Below are 12,424 nucleotides of genomic sequence, written 5' to 3' on the forward strand. Positions count from 1 at the left end.
ACTGCTCTAGCTCAAATTTTTGTTTCTGCTTTGCAAATGCTGCTTTTTCATAGAGGTCTGATCCTAGTTTAATTCTCTATTGCATGTGATTCCCTGAGTGATCTTACTCATACACAGTACTTCAACCAACACCCATTTTCCAAAGACTTCTAAATCTATATTCATGACCTAGAACCTTCCTGGGTTCCCTCTCATACATTGGTATGTTGGCAAGGAATCCTGGGTTACAAAAGGGTCTCCAATTCAGCAGACCCACTACTGAGCTTATCACCTTCTGCTCAAAAACATGTTCATCCTTTCCCCATGCCAACCTCAACCCATTCTCCAATAACAACACACACACTTTGCCAATTTTACCTCCTCAGAACCACTCAGGAGACTCTTACTATGTCTTCTCTCCTACAGCTCTACTGTTATAAACTGATTTGGGGTCCTAATCATTTCTTTCCTAACTGGTCTCACTGCCCTTAATTCAGTCTGCTTTTAAATCTAGCTTCCAAAATGCCTGGTGATTCATCTAAAACAGATATTAAATTACGCCCAGTTGCCCTCTTTAAAACTTTTCAATAGCTTCCACAGGAAAAACAAAAACAAAAGAAAAAAAATTTTTTTTAAGATTTTATTTATTTATTTGACAGAGATCACAAGTAGGCAGAGAGGCAGGCAGAGAGGCAGATAGAGAGAGATGAGGAAGTAGGCTCCCTGCTGAGCAGAGAGCCAGATGTGGGGCTTGATCCCAGGATCCTGGGATCATGACCTGAGCTAGCAGAGGCTTTAACCCACTGAGCCACCCAGGCATCCCAACAAAAGACAAATTCTTGAGCTAGGTCTATAAGGTCTTTCATTATCTGGTTGGTCTCTACTCTTACTGTGCTTCCAGAGATCCTAGGGATGCCATTCTTTAACTTGAAATATCCCCTCCCCAGTGTTTCCATAGAGGAGCTTCCCAGTGATCTTTAAGATCTGGCTTAACTGTCAGGTCCTATTTCATCATCTTCTTCTTTACTACTACAGTACCTGTTTCTACTTCTCTGGTTCCTAAACCATGAGATCTCTAAAAGGAACATCATCTTATCATCACTGGACCACATTCAGGGGCATGAAATAAAGAAAGTAAAGCTCTTGCCATTGTAGTCTGGAGAGGAAAACTATACAGAAAAAAATGTAGAAATCCACATAAGATCAATGACTAATCAGGCTCATAGAAAGAAAGAGGAGAGGAGGGGCATGTGTTAGCATTAGGAAAACTTTGCTGGAAGAGGTTCCATCTATCTTTCCAGGATACAAAGTCTTAAAAAGAGACATAGTCCTTAGTACTTGCTACAGTGTCTACACCAGCATCTTCAGGTCTGAGGAATGTAAAACCATACTGATTTTTTATGGCTCAATTAGTTTCTGCTAATTTGTATAGATAGGAGAAAAAGATACCTCTGTGTTGTGGTCATTTATTATAAAAATAGTAAAACCAGGATACCATTTTCTGGTTTTATTGTATCAAGTATTCTCTTCAAATGACAGGATGCTGTAATTTAAAAAAAATAATTAATTCTTGCTCAAATTTTTTCCTACTGGTATTAAATTAAAATAATTTGGGAGAGTTCATGCTAACTGTAAGACACCATTCACATTCAAGAGACAGTGTTTACTCTGAAGCCAACTTTCCTTTAAAAATGAACAACTCAACTTTTTGCTTATTTTAGTTATGTAGTTTTTCTTTACTGAAGAATGTTGTGTGGCTGAATACCATACTCAGTGGGATGAAGGCACTGAGCTCAGGTAGGGTTTATAACAACCATATGGGAAACAGATCACTATACCTAGTCATTTTCTAAGGGTCTTGAATAAACACACTTCTGTAGAGATACAATCCCTGGCTTTGGAGAGACCTAATCCTAAATTAGCCTTTTAAAAAGGTTTAATTTAATGAAAAATCATGTAATCCATTTCCAGGTTGAAGAGAATGAGTTGTCACTAAATCAACACCCTATGTGGTTCATTTATCAAATACTGAATGGAGACTCATGTGTAGCTTAAGAACTACAGACTTACATAAACTGTAGTTTGAAAAGGTTTCCTCTGTGCTCAGAATACTTACAATAAAATTGCTTAAATTTAAGAAACTCACAAGTAAGGCTCATGATCATTTAAATGGTAAACAGCTTATCTAACGATGAAACCAAAAGAGAAAATTTTAAAGTTAATATAAGATATTCCTTATCTTCAGGATTTATCATCATAAAAATGCTATTTGCATTTAACAAATATTACCATATGGGATAGCTACAAGTACCAATAAAACTAGCAATCTTCCTAACCATTTATTAAGTGGTACTCAAAATGTACTCTACAGGTTAGTGCCAGTCCACAAACTGTTATAAGGATTCAGCGAGATAATTCCACACCATTATGTAAAGCAACACACTGCTTTCTTCATGAAGAAAGTCTTATTATGGGAAGAGTGTCTGCTGACCTAGGCAGCACGCACAATGGTGGAACTGAATTGTCAGGGGAACTAGAAGAACTTAAAGAGAGTAGTATATTCATTTCTCAAACTTCTTTTAAGAAAGGTGATAGAATCAAGACATAGAATAAAAAGAGGAGGATGAAAGAGGCATTCACTACATATGCTTTATAGAAATGTATTATTCATTGATATATGCAAGTAACATAAATGCTCAGAGGTCACATCTATGTGTTTTTTCTTGACAAAATGAAGAAATATCCTTTTTTATGCTGTCTTAGCCATTTTCACGAACTTGACTCAGTGATATCAACATGAATGGGTAAAACTGAAAAGTAGTAATGCTCACATCTTTATCATTTGCTTTTGTAGATACAGTGAATCAGTTATAAAATACAAAATGACCACTGCATAAAACCATCATGTTTTTATTTAAATGTATTCAAATACTTTTTGCTCAACATTTTGGTTTTTCACATAAGTCCATGACTTCATCAAATCTCCTATCAAGAACAAATATGAAGTAATTGTTCTAAAACATGGCAGTTCATCAAATATGCTTATAAGTTTCACCTCTAATAACCCTTACTAAATGTAACATGTTGATATATTACTAAAGACCTTATCCCCTAGGTTGAAGATCAGCAAATTTTCTCTGTAAAGGCCAGATAGTACATATTTTAGGCTTTATACGTCATATAGTTTGTGCTGCAACTAGTTAACTTTGTAATGAACCATTACAATGAGCAAGCAGTGAAAGACAATAAGGAAACAAACAGGCATGGCTATTTCCCAATAAAACTTTTTTATGAACATGGAAATTTGAATTCCATAGAATTTTCATATGCCACAAAATATTATTCTTCTTTTCATAGTTTTTCAGCCATTTAATAATGTAAAAGCCATGCTTAATTCCCAAGCTGTATAAAAACAGCTGGCAGGCCAAATTGGCCTGCAGGCAGTAGTTTGCCCTGATCTAGACCAAAGGCATAAAGCACATTAGTTATCCATTTCATTTTTTAAGAGATGGAATAAAGTGACAGAATAATATATGGTTTCTAAGCAGAATGCAATCAGTTGTACCAATATAAAATAAATTAATCATATAGAAAAAATATACCAAAAACTCTTAATGACATCCCTTGCCAGAATAATTGGCATTTTTCTAATATTGTATAATGATAATGAAAACACCATATGATCTCTAAGTTAGCATATATGTTTGTTTAAAATGTCAGTTAACTCAGCAATTCCACTCCTAGAGAAATGCCAAGAGCATTGAAAATACACGTAGACATGAAGTTTATACACAAATGTTCACAGCAACATTATTCTTAATAACCAAAAAGTGAAAAAACCCAAATGTCCATCAACTGATGTATGGATAAACAAAATGTGGTATATCCACACGGTGAAATATTATTTGGTCACGAAAAGTAGTGAAGTACTGATGCATGCTACAACAAGTATGAATACCAAAAACATCATGCTAAGTGAAAGGAGTCAATCACAGAAGGCAACATATTATATGGTTCCATTTATAGGAAATGTTCTGAATACGCATGTTCATATAAAGCAGAAGTACAGTAACGCCAGCGACTCTGGGAAATGGAGCAAATGCAGAGTGACAGCTAATGAGTATGAGATTTCCTTTTGGGGTGATGAAAATATTTCTCAATCAGATAATAGGGACATCTGCATAATCTTGTGAATATACTAAAAACTACTAAATTATACACTTTAAAGGTGAATGGTATGGCATATCAATTATAACACATAATAAAAATTACAGTTAAAAAGAGTAAGAGAGAGTAAATGATAAATGATGGTATTGAAGCTAAATTGTGTAAATTCAATAGTGATGTATTAGTAAAAATAAGATAGCCTATTTCATACAGAGTTTGTCTTTGCACTTCAGTAACAAAATGTCTATCAACTCACACATGTAGCAACAGATCAGGCAGATAAATGTACTTGTCATTCAAAATTTGTAATAATATTTCAAGTCAGAAGCTCTATTGCACAGATAATATACATATAAAATAAAATACATATAAAATAAAATTCCCATTTATGTGAAATTTTTTATTTTACCTTTATATACCTGCCAGTATTATTAGCAATATGGCTTAGATCCCCCATTCAATCTTATTCCATAGATTTTTAAATTTGGGGTTTTTTTAATAGTAATAATGAAATGTTCCTACTTATTAAAATCATTTGTTCCTTCAAATATATTGAAAAGATCTGTACAGAAACACTTACCTTTTGACCATCATGCTCAAAAGTAGAAAACCAAGGTTCAGCAGTTTCCATAAGCTGTGAAAACATTGCACTAAAAATTAGAAAAATAATACAGTATTAACGTTAAACCCTCACTGAAATAGAGATGGTATAAAAAATAAGAATAATAGAAAGTTTTTGTACTTACTAGGCATCATGTTCCAGAAACTCAGGGTTCAAAAGAGTTTTCATTTCCTCACTTAAAAAAAGCAATACAAATAGTCAAAATGTATAATTTTTTAGTAGAAGGAGATGTAGAAGTTGCCTTATTCTATACGTATAAGCCAACTTTCATACAGTGTGCAAATAAAAAATCATCCCTTCTAAATAAAAAAACAATTTCATTAATAAATGAAATCTTTTCTTTCTATAAAGATCAAACACAAATTAGGTGCCTTGTCTGTACCACAATGAACTAACTATCTAATTACTCCAAATAACCACTACAAAATGTGACAATATATTCCTTGAATGTGCCTGATCTAGAATAAATTGATTACGCCACAATCTGCCACTTGTTTTCCAAAACAAAACAAAAGAAAACAAAACAAAACAAAACAAAACACTTACTTACTGGTCATATATATCCTATCAGAATATTATTTTCTTTCAATGGCTTCCATTTTTATTGTATTTTAACATCCATTGATTAGCAATAATACCTCTTTCAAATCTATTTTAGTGTTGCTTTTACCTTTCAACGGCTTGAAACTGCCAAAACAGCAGGTCCAACTTATTTAAGAGCAATTTTCAATTATCTATACTTTCCTGTGAAGCATATTGTACACACATGCTTTTAAAAAGATAAAACTGGCATGAAACCAGGATCCCAAGACTAACTTCATCCTTACCATACTTTAGAATAACTGAAGAAAGGATAATTAAGACATGGTTACTCTAGTCAAATGCACAAACTCATATTTGTATAATTAGAGAAACTCGAGAGAAACTAGAAAATACTAATCTATAATATAGTAAACAAGGGCTAATTTAACAAAGGCTCTAATTTATGCTCAGCAAAATGGATGGCTATATTTGATTAATAATTGTAGAGATAAATACATAAAATGTTATGTGTTAATTTTTTATGTTCTGCACATAGAACGGTTAACCTATGGAATACTTTTGACAAAGTTTTATCATCTCACAGTCTCTAGTCCCAAGATACTGGCTGGCTGCCTCTCTGGGCCCTCAGTTACTGCATCTAAAGTGGAAATAAATTCTAAAAATTAGCCTAAGTTAAATATAATTACTAAAGTTACTTGCTGTAAAGAATAAATTAATGTATCTTAAAACACGACAAGTTATTTTTGTTTATTTACAAGACAGGGGTTCTCACAGACAAGGTTTTCATACAGCCAACAGTGAAAGAATCATTAGAGGATGGTATATATGAATATCATCAGTCATTAGCTCTTTGCCATCTTAACAAAAATCTCCTCTTCTTGATCCATTAGTTATATACCTTCCTTTGTCACAGATCTAAGATTTTCAAAGTCATTTATGATTCTAAATTTGTCCCATAGCTGAACCAGGACTACAACTATTATGTGGAGTAAACAATCAGCCACATGAAACACAACCAAATGTTTATAATTTACAAAAGTACCTTCAATATAAAAGATTCTGAGGTTAAAATGATTACAGCAAGGCTGAAAAAAAGAGAAGGAGCCCAAATAAAAACTTGCCTTGGTTGGGCAGACTCACTGGCATGAAGAAAAGCTTGGTGGTCACAGTGGAGGATAAAGACTATAGGCGCTAACAGCTCGTGCATTCCCTGAAACATACGAGCAGGAGAAATGAGAGGGGGAGGATGCTGAGGGTCCACCAGTGGACAAACTAGGCTCAGTTAAATGCTTCTTCAACTGATCCTCACCACCAACATTTCCATATTTCATTGAAATGCATAAAATGAAAAGCTACAAAATGAGATTTTATTTACTTTTAGAATTTGATTCCAATTCAACCACAGCACAAATTCTTCTTTAAAACATGGAGAGCAGTTCTCTTTTAAATGACACAACAAACAATAAATTGGCATGGTAGACAACCTTGCACCTGTCAGTTGCTTCACGATCTGTACTCATAAATATGAATTTCATTTATGCAAATTATAATCATGAGCTACAGTGTAAAGATCTGCAGTAAGAAGGGCAACTAAGAACTGTAGACCTAAGGAAATTACATCCAATGTTTTCATTATATAATGGCTCAAAATTAGGATGTCTGTAGATTTAGGAAGAGCTGAAGTCAGCTAGCTGGAAATGTTGGATAATAAAAGAAACAATCTTTAGCAGGTATAACAGCAAACAGTTTTCAAAGTACGATTTCAACATCTTTAATCTGAAAACTACCATAGTTTTTTTTTTTCCCTGTCTACTTCAACTATAAGGTTACTGTTCAATTTATTTAGTGAATTCACCGATTATATATTTTTTCCTTATACTGGTGCTCACCTGTGGATTATATGAATAAGCACAGAAGCAAAAAACTACATTGGTTACTAAGTTGTCTCTAAAAAAATATTATAAAAATTCATTATTTATCCATTATTGTAGAGAATAAGGCATTCCACATTAGTAATCTGCCTTGTTAACTACAAGATTTTTTACCCCTTAAGCATCAGAAAACGTGTTTTAGCAAGTTAAAAATAGATTATAATCTTTTCTGCCTCTTAAAGTAAGTAAATTATATTTTCCTTTTGCTTAATAACTATGGATGATTTTTAATTTTAAAAAAACAATACAAAACACCACTTTAATAAGAAATTAAAAAAATATGAAAGCAAAGACAAGACAGAGTTTCATGGGTGGAAGTAGTGATGGAAGGGCAGACACACAACTTTCTGTACATTCTAGAAGTACCATGCCATTCTTAAAAGCTAGTGATCATCACAAAATAATATCAAAGTAAACTCCATCAGAGCTCATTTGTAAGTTACCACTAGACTTGAATTAGGACTCACTGACATTTGTATAAAATAATTTGTGACACACCGACAGCTTTCTGGTGATTAAGATAAATTACCGTACACCACTTCTATCTTTTTAAGTAACCATTTTCTTATTAAACAAACTTTGAGAGGACTATTTGACTATCCCTTAGAGGAACACGGTAGAGACACAGAAAAAATGGAACTAAGTGCTAAGTATGCTTTAAAATCATCATGAGGTATTTATTCTACTGGAATAATCTCTAATTATTCCACAAACCAAGTGCCATAATTTGATGATCAAAGTAATAGCAAACTGCTGTAAGAATTACTATAGATACAGAAAAGAAAAAAAAAAAAGACAAGGAGAAAGAAAGGAAGAAATGGGAGGGAGAAGGAAGGAAGGACAGGCTGATCAAAAGAAAGAAATATTAAAAACTAAATTAAAAATTAGATATCTTTGTGGTAATCTTTTTGCCTTTTTCTATGACTTCCTCAGGATAAAGTCCCTAGAAGGAGAATTTCTGGGTCAATGAGTAAAGAAGCTGGTTCAAGTTTGTTATGTATACAATTAGGCTGCCCTTCAGAAAGGATTCCCTCACTTTAGGGCATAAAAATTGCCACTTCACACATCTTAACTTATACAGTTTTGTTTTATTTATGTTTTTTGAAATCCTATAAAACTTCATAATCAAACAGTTATTTTACCCTATTTAAATGCTAGTGAGACTGACAAAAAATTTTATTGGCCATTATCATTTAATGAATTGCCCATTTTCTCCTAATGAAGAGTTCCCTTTTTCCTGATAATTTGTTACAGCTCTTCACCAATTCAGGATATTAACCTGTAGTCATTTTTGTTATACCATCCCACGTTTATCATTGTTTTTTTTTTTTTTTTTAAGATTTTATTTATTTATTTGACAGAGAGAAATCACAAGTAGATGGAGAGGCAGGCAGAGAGAGAGAGGAAAGCAGGCTCCCTGCTGAGCAGAGAGCCCGATGCGGGACTCGATCCCAGGACTCTGAGATCATGACCTGAGCCGAAGGCAGCAGCTTAACCCACTGAGCCACCCAGGCGCCCTTATCATTGTTTTTTAATTGTGAGATCCTATGTCATCATGAAGCTCCATACTTCAAAACTATCAGATCAATACATCATCCTTCATGGCTTCCTATTTTCATGCCTGAAAATGCCTTCCTTATATGGAGATTAGGTGAGTACATAGTTTTCTTTATTATAGCTAATTCTTAACTGATCTGGCATTTAGTTTTGTCCTGAAGAATAAACTTATATTTCTCTCTGCACAAGAGTTCAACTAATTTTTTTTTTTTTAAGATTTATTTATTTATTTATTTGACAGAGAGAAATCACAAGTAGTCGGAGAGGCAGGCAGAGAGAGAGAGAGAGGGAAGCAGGCTCCCTGCTGAGCAGAGAGCCCGATGCAGGACTTGATCCCAGGACCCTGAGATCATGACCTGAGCCGAAGGCAGCGGCTTAACCCACTGAGCCACCCAGGCGCCCCAAGAGTTCAACTAATTATTGAATAATCCATCTTCTCCTAAGAGTTTTGAGATGTTGTCTTTACCATATACTTACTGAATACTTGGTACTCGTTTTTTCTTGGCTTTTATTGGTATTCCATTGGTTTGTACATTCTTTTTAAAATTATTTTTATTATTTTAAAATTATTAAAATTATTTTAATTATTTTTTTATTATGTTATGTTAGTCACCATACAACACATCATTAGTTTTTGATGTAGTGTTCCAAGATTCATTGCTTACATATAACACCTGGGGCTCCATGCAATACGTGGTTTGTACATTCTTAACAAGAACTTCACTACTTTAATGACTTCAACTGTAAAATATTCTATTCTTCCATATTTTCTATTCTTTTTCTCAAAATTATCTTGCTTGTCCTAATTTAATTAGAAGGTAAACTTTAGTGTCATTTGAATAAAAGGCTAATCAAAATACTGCAATTTCATTGGCACTGCATTAAAATTAACTTGAAGAAAATAGTTTAAAGAATAACAGATTTTCCAACCCAAGAGTTTGTAAACTGCTAAGTTTTTACTAGGTTTTTGCTGTTGATGTGGCGGTGATCTCATTTGGTCTTTTCCCCCTCTATGTAATTTTCTAACTAATGGCTGCTTTAATAAGAATCAGTTCTTGCCTAAATGCATCTTCCCACCCTCTTTAAGTTTTCTCTTCCCTCTAGTTTCTGCAATACTCTCTCCAGATTCTCATTTGCTCATGCATTACTCATCTTCAACTTCAACTTCCTATGTCAAAAATTATTAACTACCTATGACAATGCTGAGAACACAAAAGTGAATGAAGTGAGCAAGTTTCTAACCATTATAGAGCTTTCAGTCTAGAGAGCAAGACACACAATGAAATGAGCACAGAAGTGACTAGAAACTGTGATAAGTTTTTAGAATTAGAAACTGTGATATGTTTTTATTTGTAGATTAAAAAAAATCCAGTTCCTACTACAGGTAGTAGCAATGTACTGGTAAATGTTAAACTACAATATGAAAAATGAAATAGAATAACATTAAATCATATTTCAAATCAATAAATAAGGGTGCTCTTTGTATAATGAAAATTAAGAGTCCCCTGAATATCATTAAGACAACCTTTTTTACAAATTCACTGTTGACTTCCAACTAAACTGGAGACATTTCCTCAATTAGACTTGGAAGAGATTGTTAGTTTGACTCTTAATTCTAGACTAGCAAAACCTGATTAATAATTACAAACGGCAAGCATATGAACATCTTTATAGGAAAAGAGAACCATTTAGAAAGAATGATCAGAAATTCAATATGCTGTAAATTCGACAAAGCAAAATAAAACATAATAGATTGCCAGTATACTTATTGGTTCCCAAAATGTATATTTTGCTTGCATCTACACCATCAGCATTTCTGCTTGCTTAAAGCCTTTATCCCTGCTGGATCGTTAGTAGTCACTGCACTCCAAACTCATGCCAATTGAAAATAAAGGTAACGAAGTTTTCTTCATCAACAGCCTGTAGGCTCACAAAATTGAACCTGTTCTTTTATCTCTGCCTGTGTTCATTTAGCCCACCAAGCAGTCTTTATTAAAGCTGAGGCATCAGGCAGTCAAAGTTCATTAATACCATTTATATAATCTCTGCAGTTTCAATTAACTCAGCAAGACATTCTACTACATGATAACAGTCTCATTAATTCAATAAAATCCCATAACTATTAACAATATGGTCGATGTTAAACGGGGTGTCACCTAGTACAAAATAATAGCTTTAACAGCTTGTGATGAAACTCAAGGTTTTTTTTTCTTAAATTTGATCTGGCTAAATATTCAGTCCTTCTTTAGCAAGGTATTATTTCTATGTAAAGAATCTATAGGATTTTAAACATGTACAGGGAGTAATTAAGTCTTATTAAGGGACTCCCAAGAGTATCTTAATGATACTTTCTTATTCAGTAATTGACTTTGTCTAAATTATCAAGAATCTGACCTTCCCTATTCCTGCCTAGTCTTCCTTACAAATGCAGAGGCCCACACACATCACTTATGTTTGAGTGCAGTTATTATGTTTTTATTCCTTGTCTGTGGAATTTGTTTCCATTATTATAACACTTCCTTAATTGACTTTTTTCTTTCTCTAAAGAAGAATGTGTAACTTGGGATAATTTTATTCTGACTTGGTTTGCTATCACTAAATTTTTTACTGTGAGGTATTTTCAAATATTGGAAAGAAGGACACAACGAAGAGATAAGCTTGATGACAGAAGCCAACACAATGAGGAGAGAACAGAAAAACAGAAAGGAGTCTGAACTACTGGAATAACTAATGCTGCAGAACCATTTTGCCCCTAGACTTCTTGCAAAGTGTGTTAACAACATCCTTTGAGTTCAAGTCATTCTGAATGGGATTTTCTGTTATTTGCTTCCAAAAGTCCTACACTGATATTTACTTTCTCCCAGTCTTCTTTTTGGTTTCTTTGTTTTGGGTCTTTGAACTTTTTATCTCACTTCTGGAGAGTCTATCTGGCTTGGAAAGGTCTTTCCAATCCTGCGATTATAAACAATTCCCCAACATTTTTTACAATATTTCATTTAAAAATTTCAGTTTTCATATTTATATCTTTATGTCACCTGGAATTTATTCTTCAATAAACGTATAATTTAATCTTTTTTCTAGATGGAAAATCAAACATGGCAAGTCAATATCCTTTTCTCCCATTAAAGGAAAATATCCTATCTTATCATATTAAGAATTCATATACAACTGGACCTGTTCTTAGTTTGTTCCACTGATCCATGTTGATTCCCATACTAATGTCATATTAGCTTGATCACAGAATGTTTACAAAGTTTTCATACCTCCCTTTGCCATTCTCCCCTTGCCTTACATTCTGTAGCAACTCTAAAATATTTAATAATGATAATAATAGTAAATCCACCATAAATACCAATAAGAACACTTAATGATCACTATGTGTTTTTAACTCTACAAAACCAATATTATTATTGTCCTCCTCTTACTGACAGTAAAACTAAGATTTAGAAAATTTAAGTAAGTAAATTGTCCAGGATTATGTAGCTAGCAAATGCTTGAGCTGAGATTTAAATAACAGATTTAAGCCCAGACCCAGTGCTCTTAACCCCTAAGCTGTATTATCTCCATTAAAATTATGGTAAAGCTTTTTGGCACTAAATTTAAAATGACTATGTCCAGTTTTTAA

General features: G+C 33.3%; 1 protein-coding gene across 6 annotated transcripts in view; it reads right to left on the reverse strand.

Moving 5' to 3' along the window:
• Positions 1–12,424, reverse strand: part of TBC1D5 (TBC1 domain family member 5) — a 554,967-nt gene that overhangs the window by 205,503 nt on the left and 337,040 nt on the right. For all 6 annotated transcript variants that reach the window (XM_004773530.3, XM_004773529.3, XM_004773531.3 and 3 more), the window contains 3 exons: positions 6,433–6,521; positions 4,893–4,943; positions 4,727–4,796 (listed from right to left, as the gene is read on the reverse strand). In XM_004773530.3, coding sequence (XP_004773587.1) covers positions 4,727–4,796; positions 4,893–4,943; positions 6,433–6,521 — 210 coding nt within the window. The remainder of the gene's footprint in view (positions 1–4,726; positions 4,797–4,892; positions 4,944–6,432; positions 6,522–12,424) is intronic.

The sequence above is a fragment of the Mustela putorius genome, unplaced genomic scaffold (genome assembly GCF_011764305.1).
Source record: "Mustela putorius furo isolate JIRA1106 unplaced genomic scaffold, ASM1176430v1.1 tig00003834_pilon_pilon_pilon, whole genome shotgun sequence".
Lineage (NCBI taxonomy): Eukaryota > Metazoa > Chordata > Mammalia > Carnivora > Mustelidae > Mustela > Mustela putorius.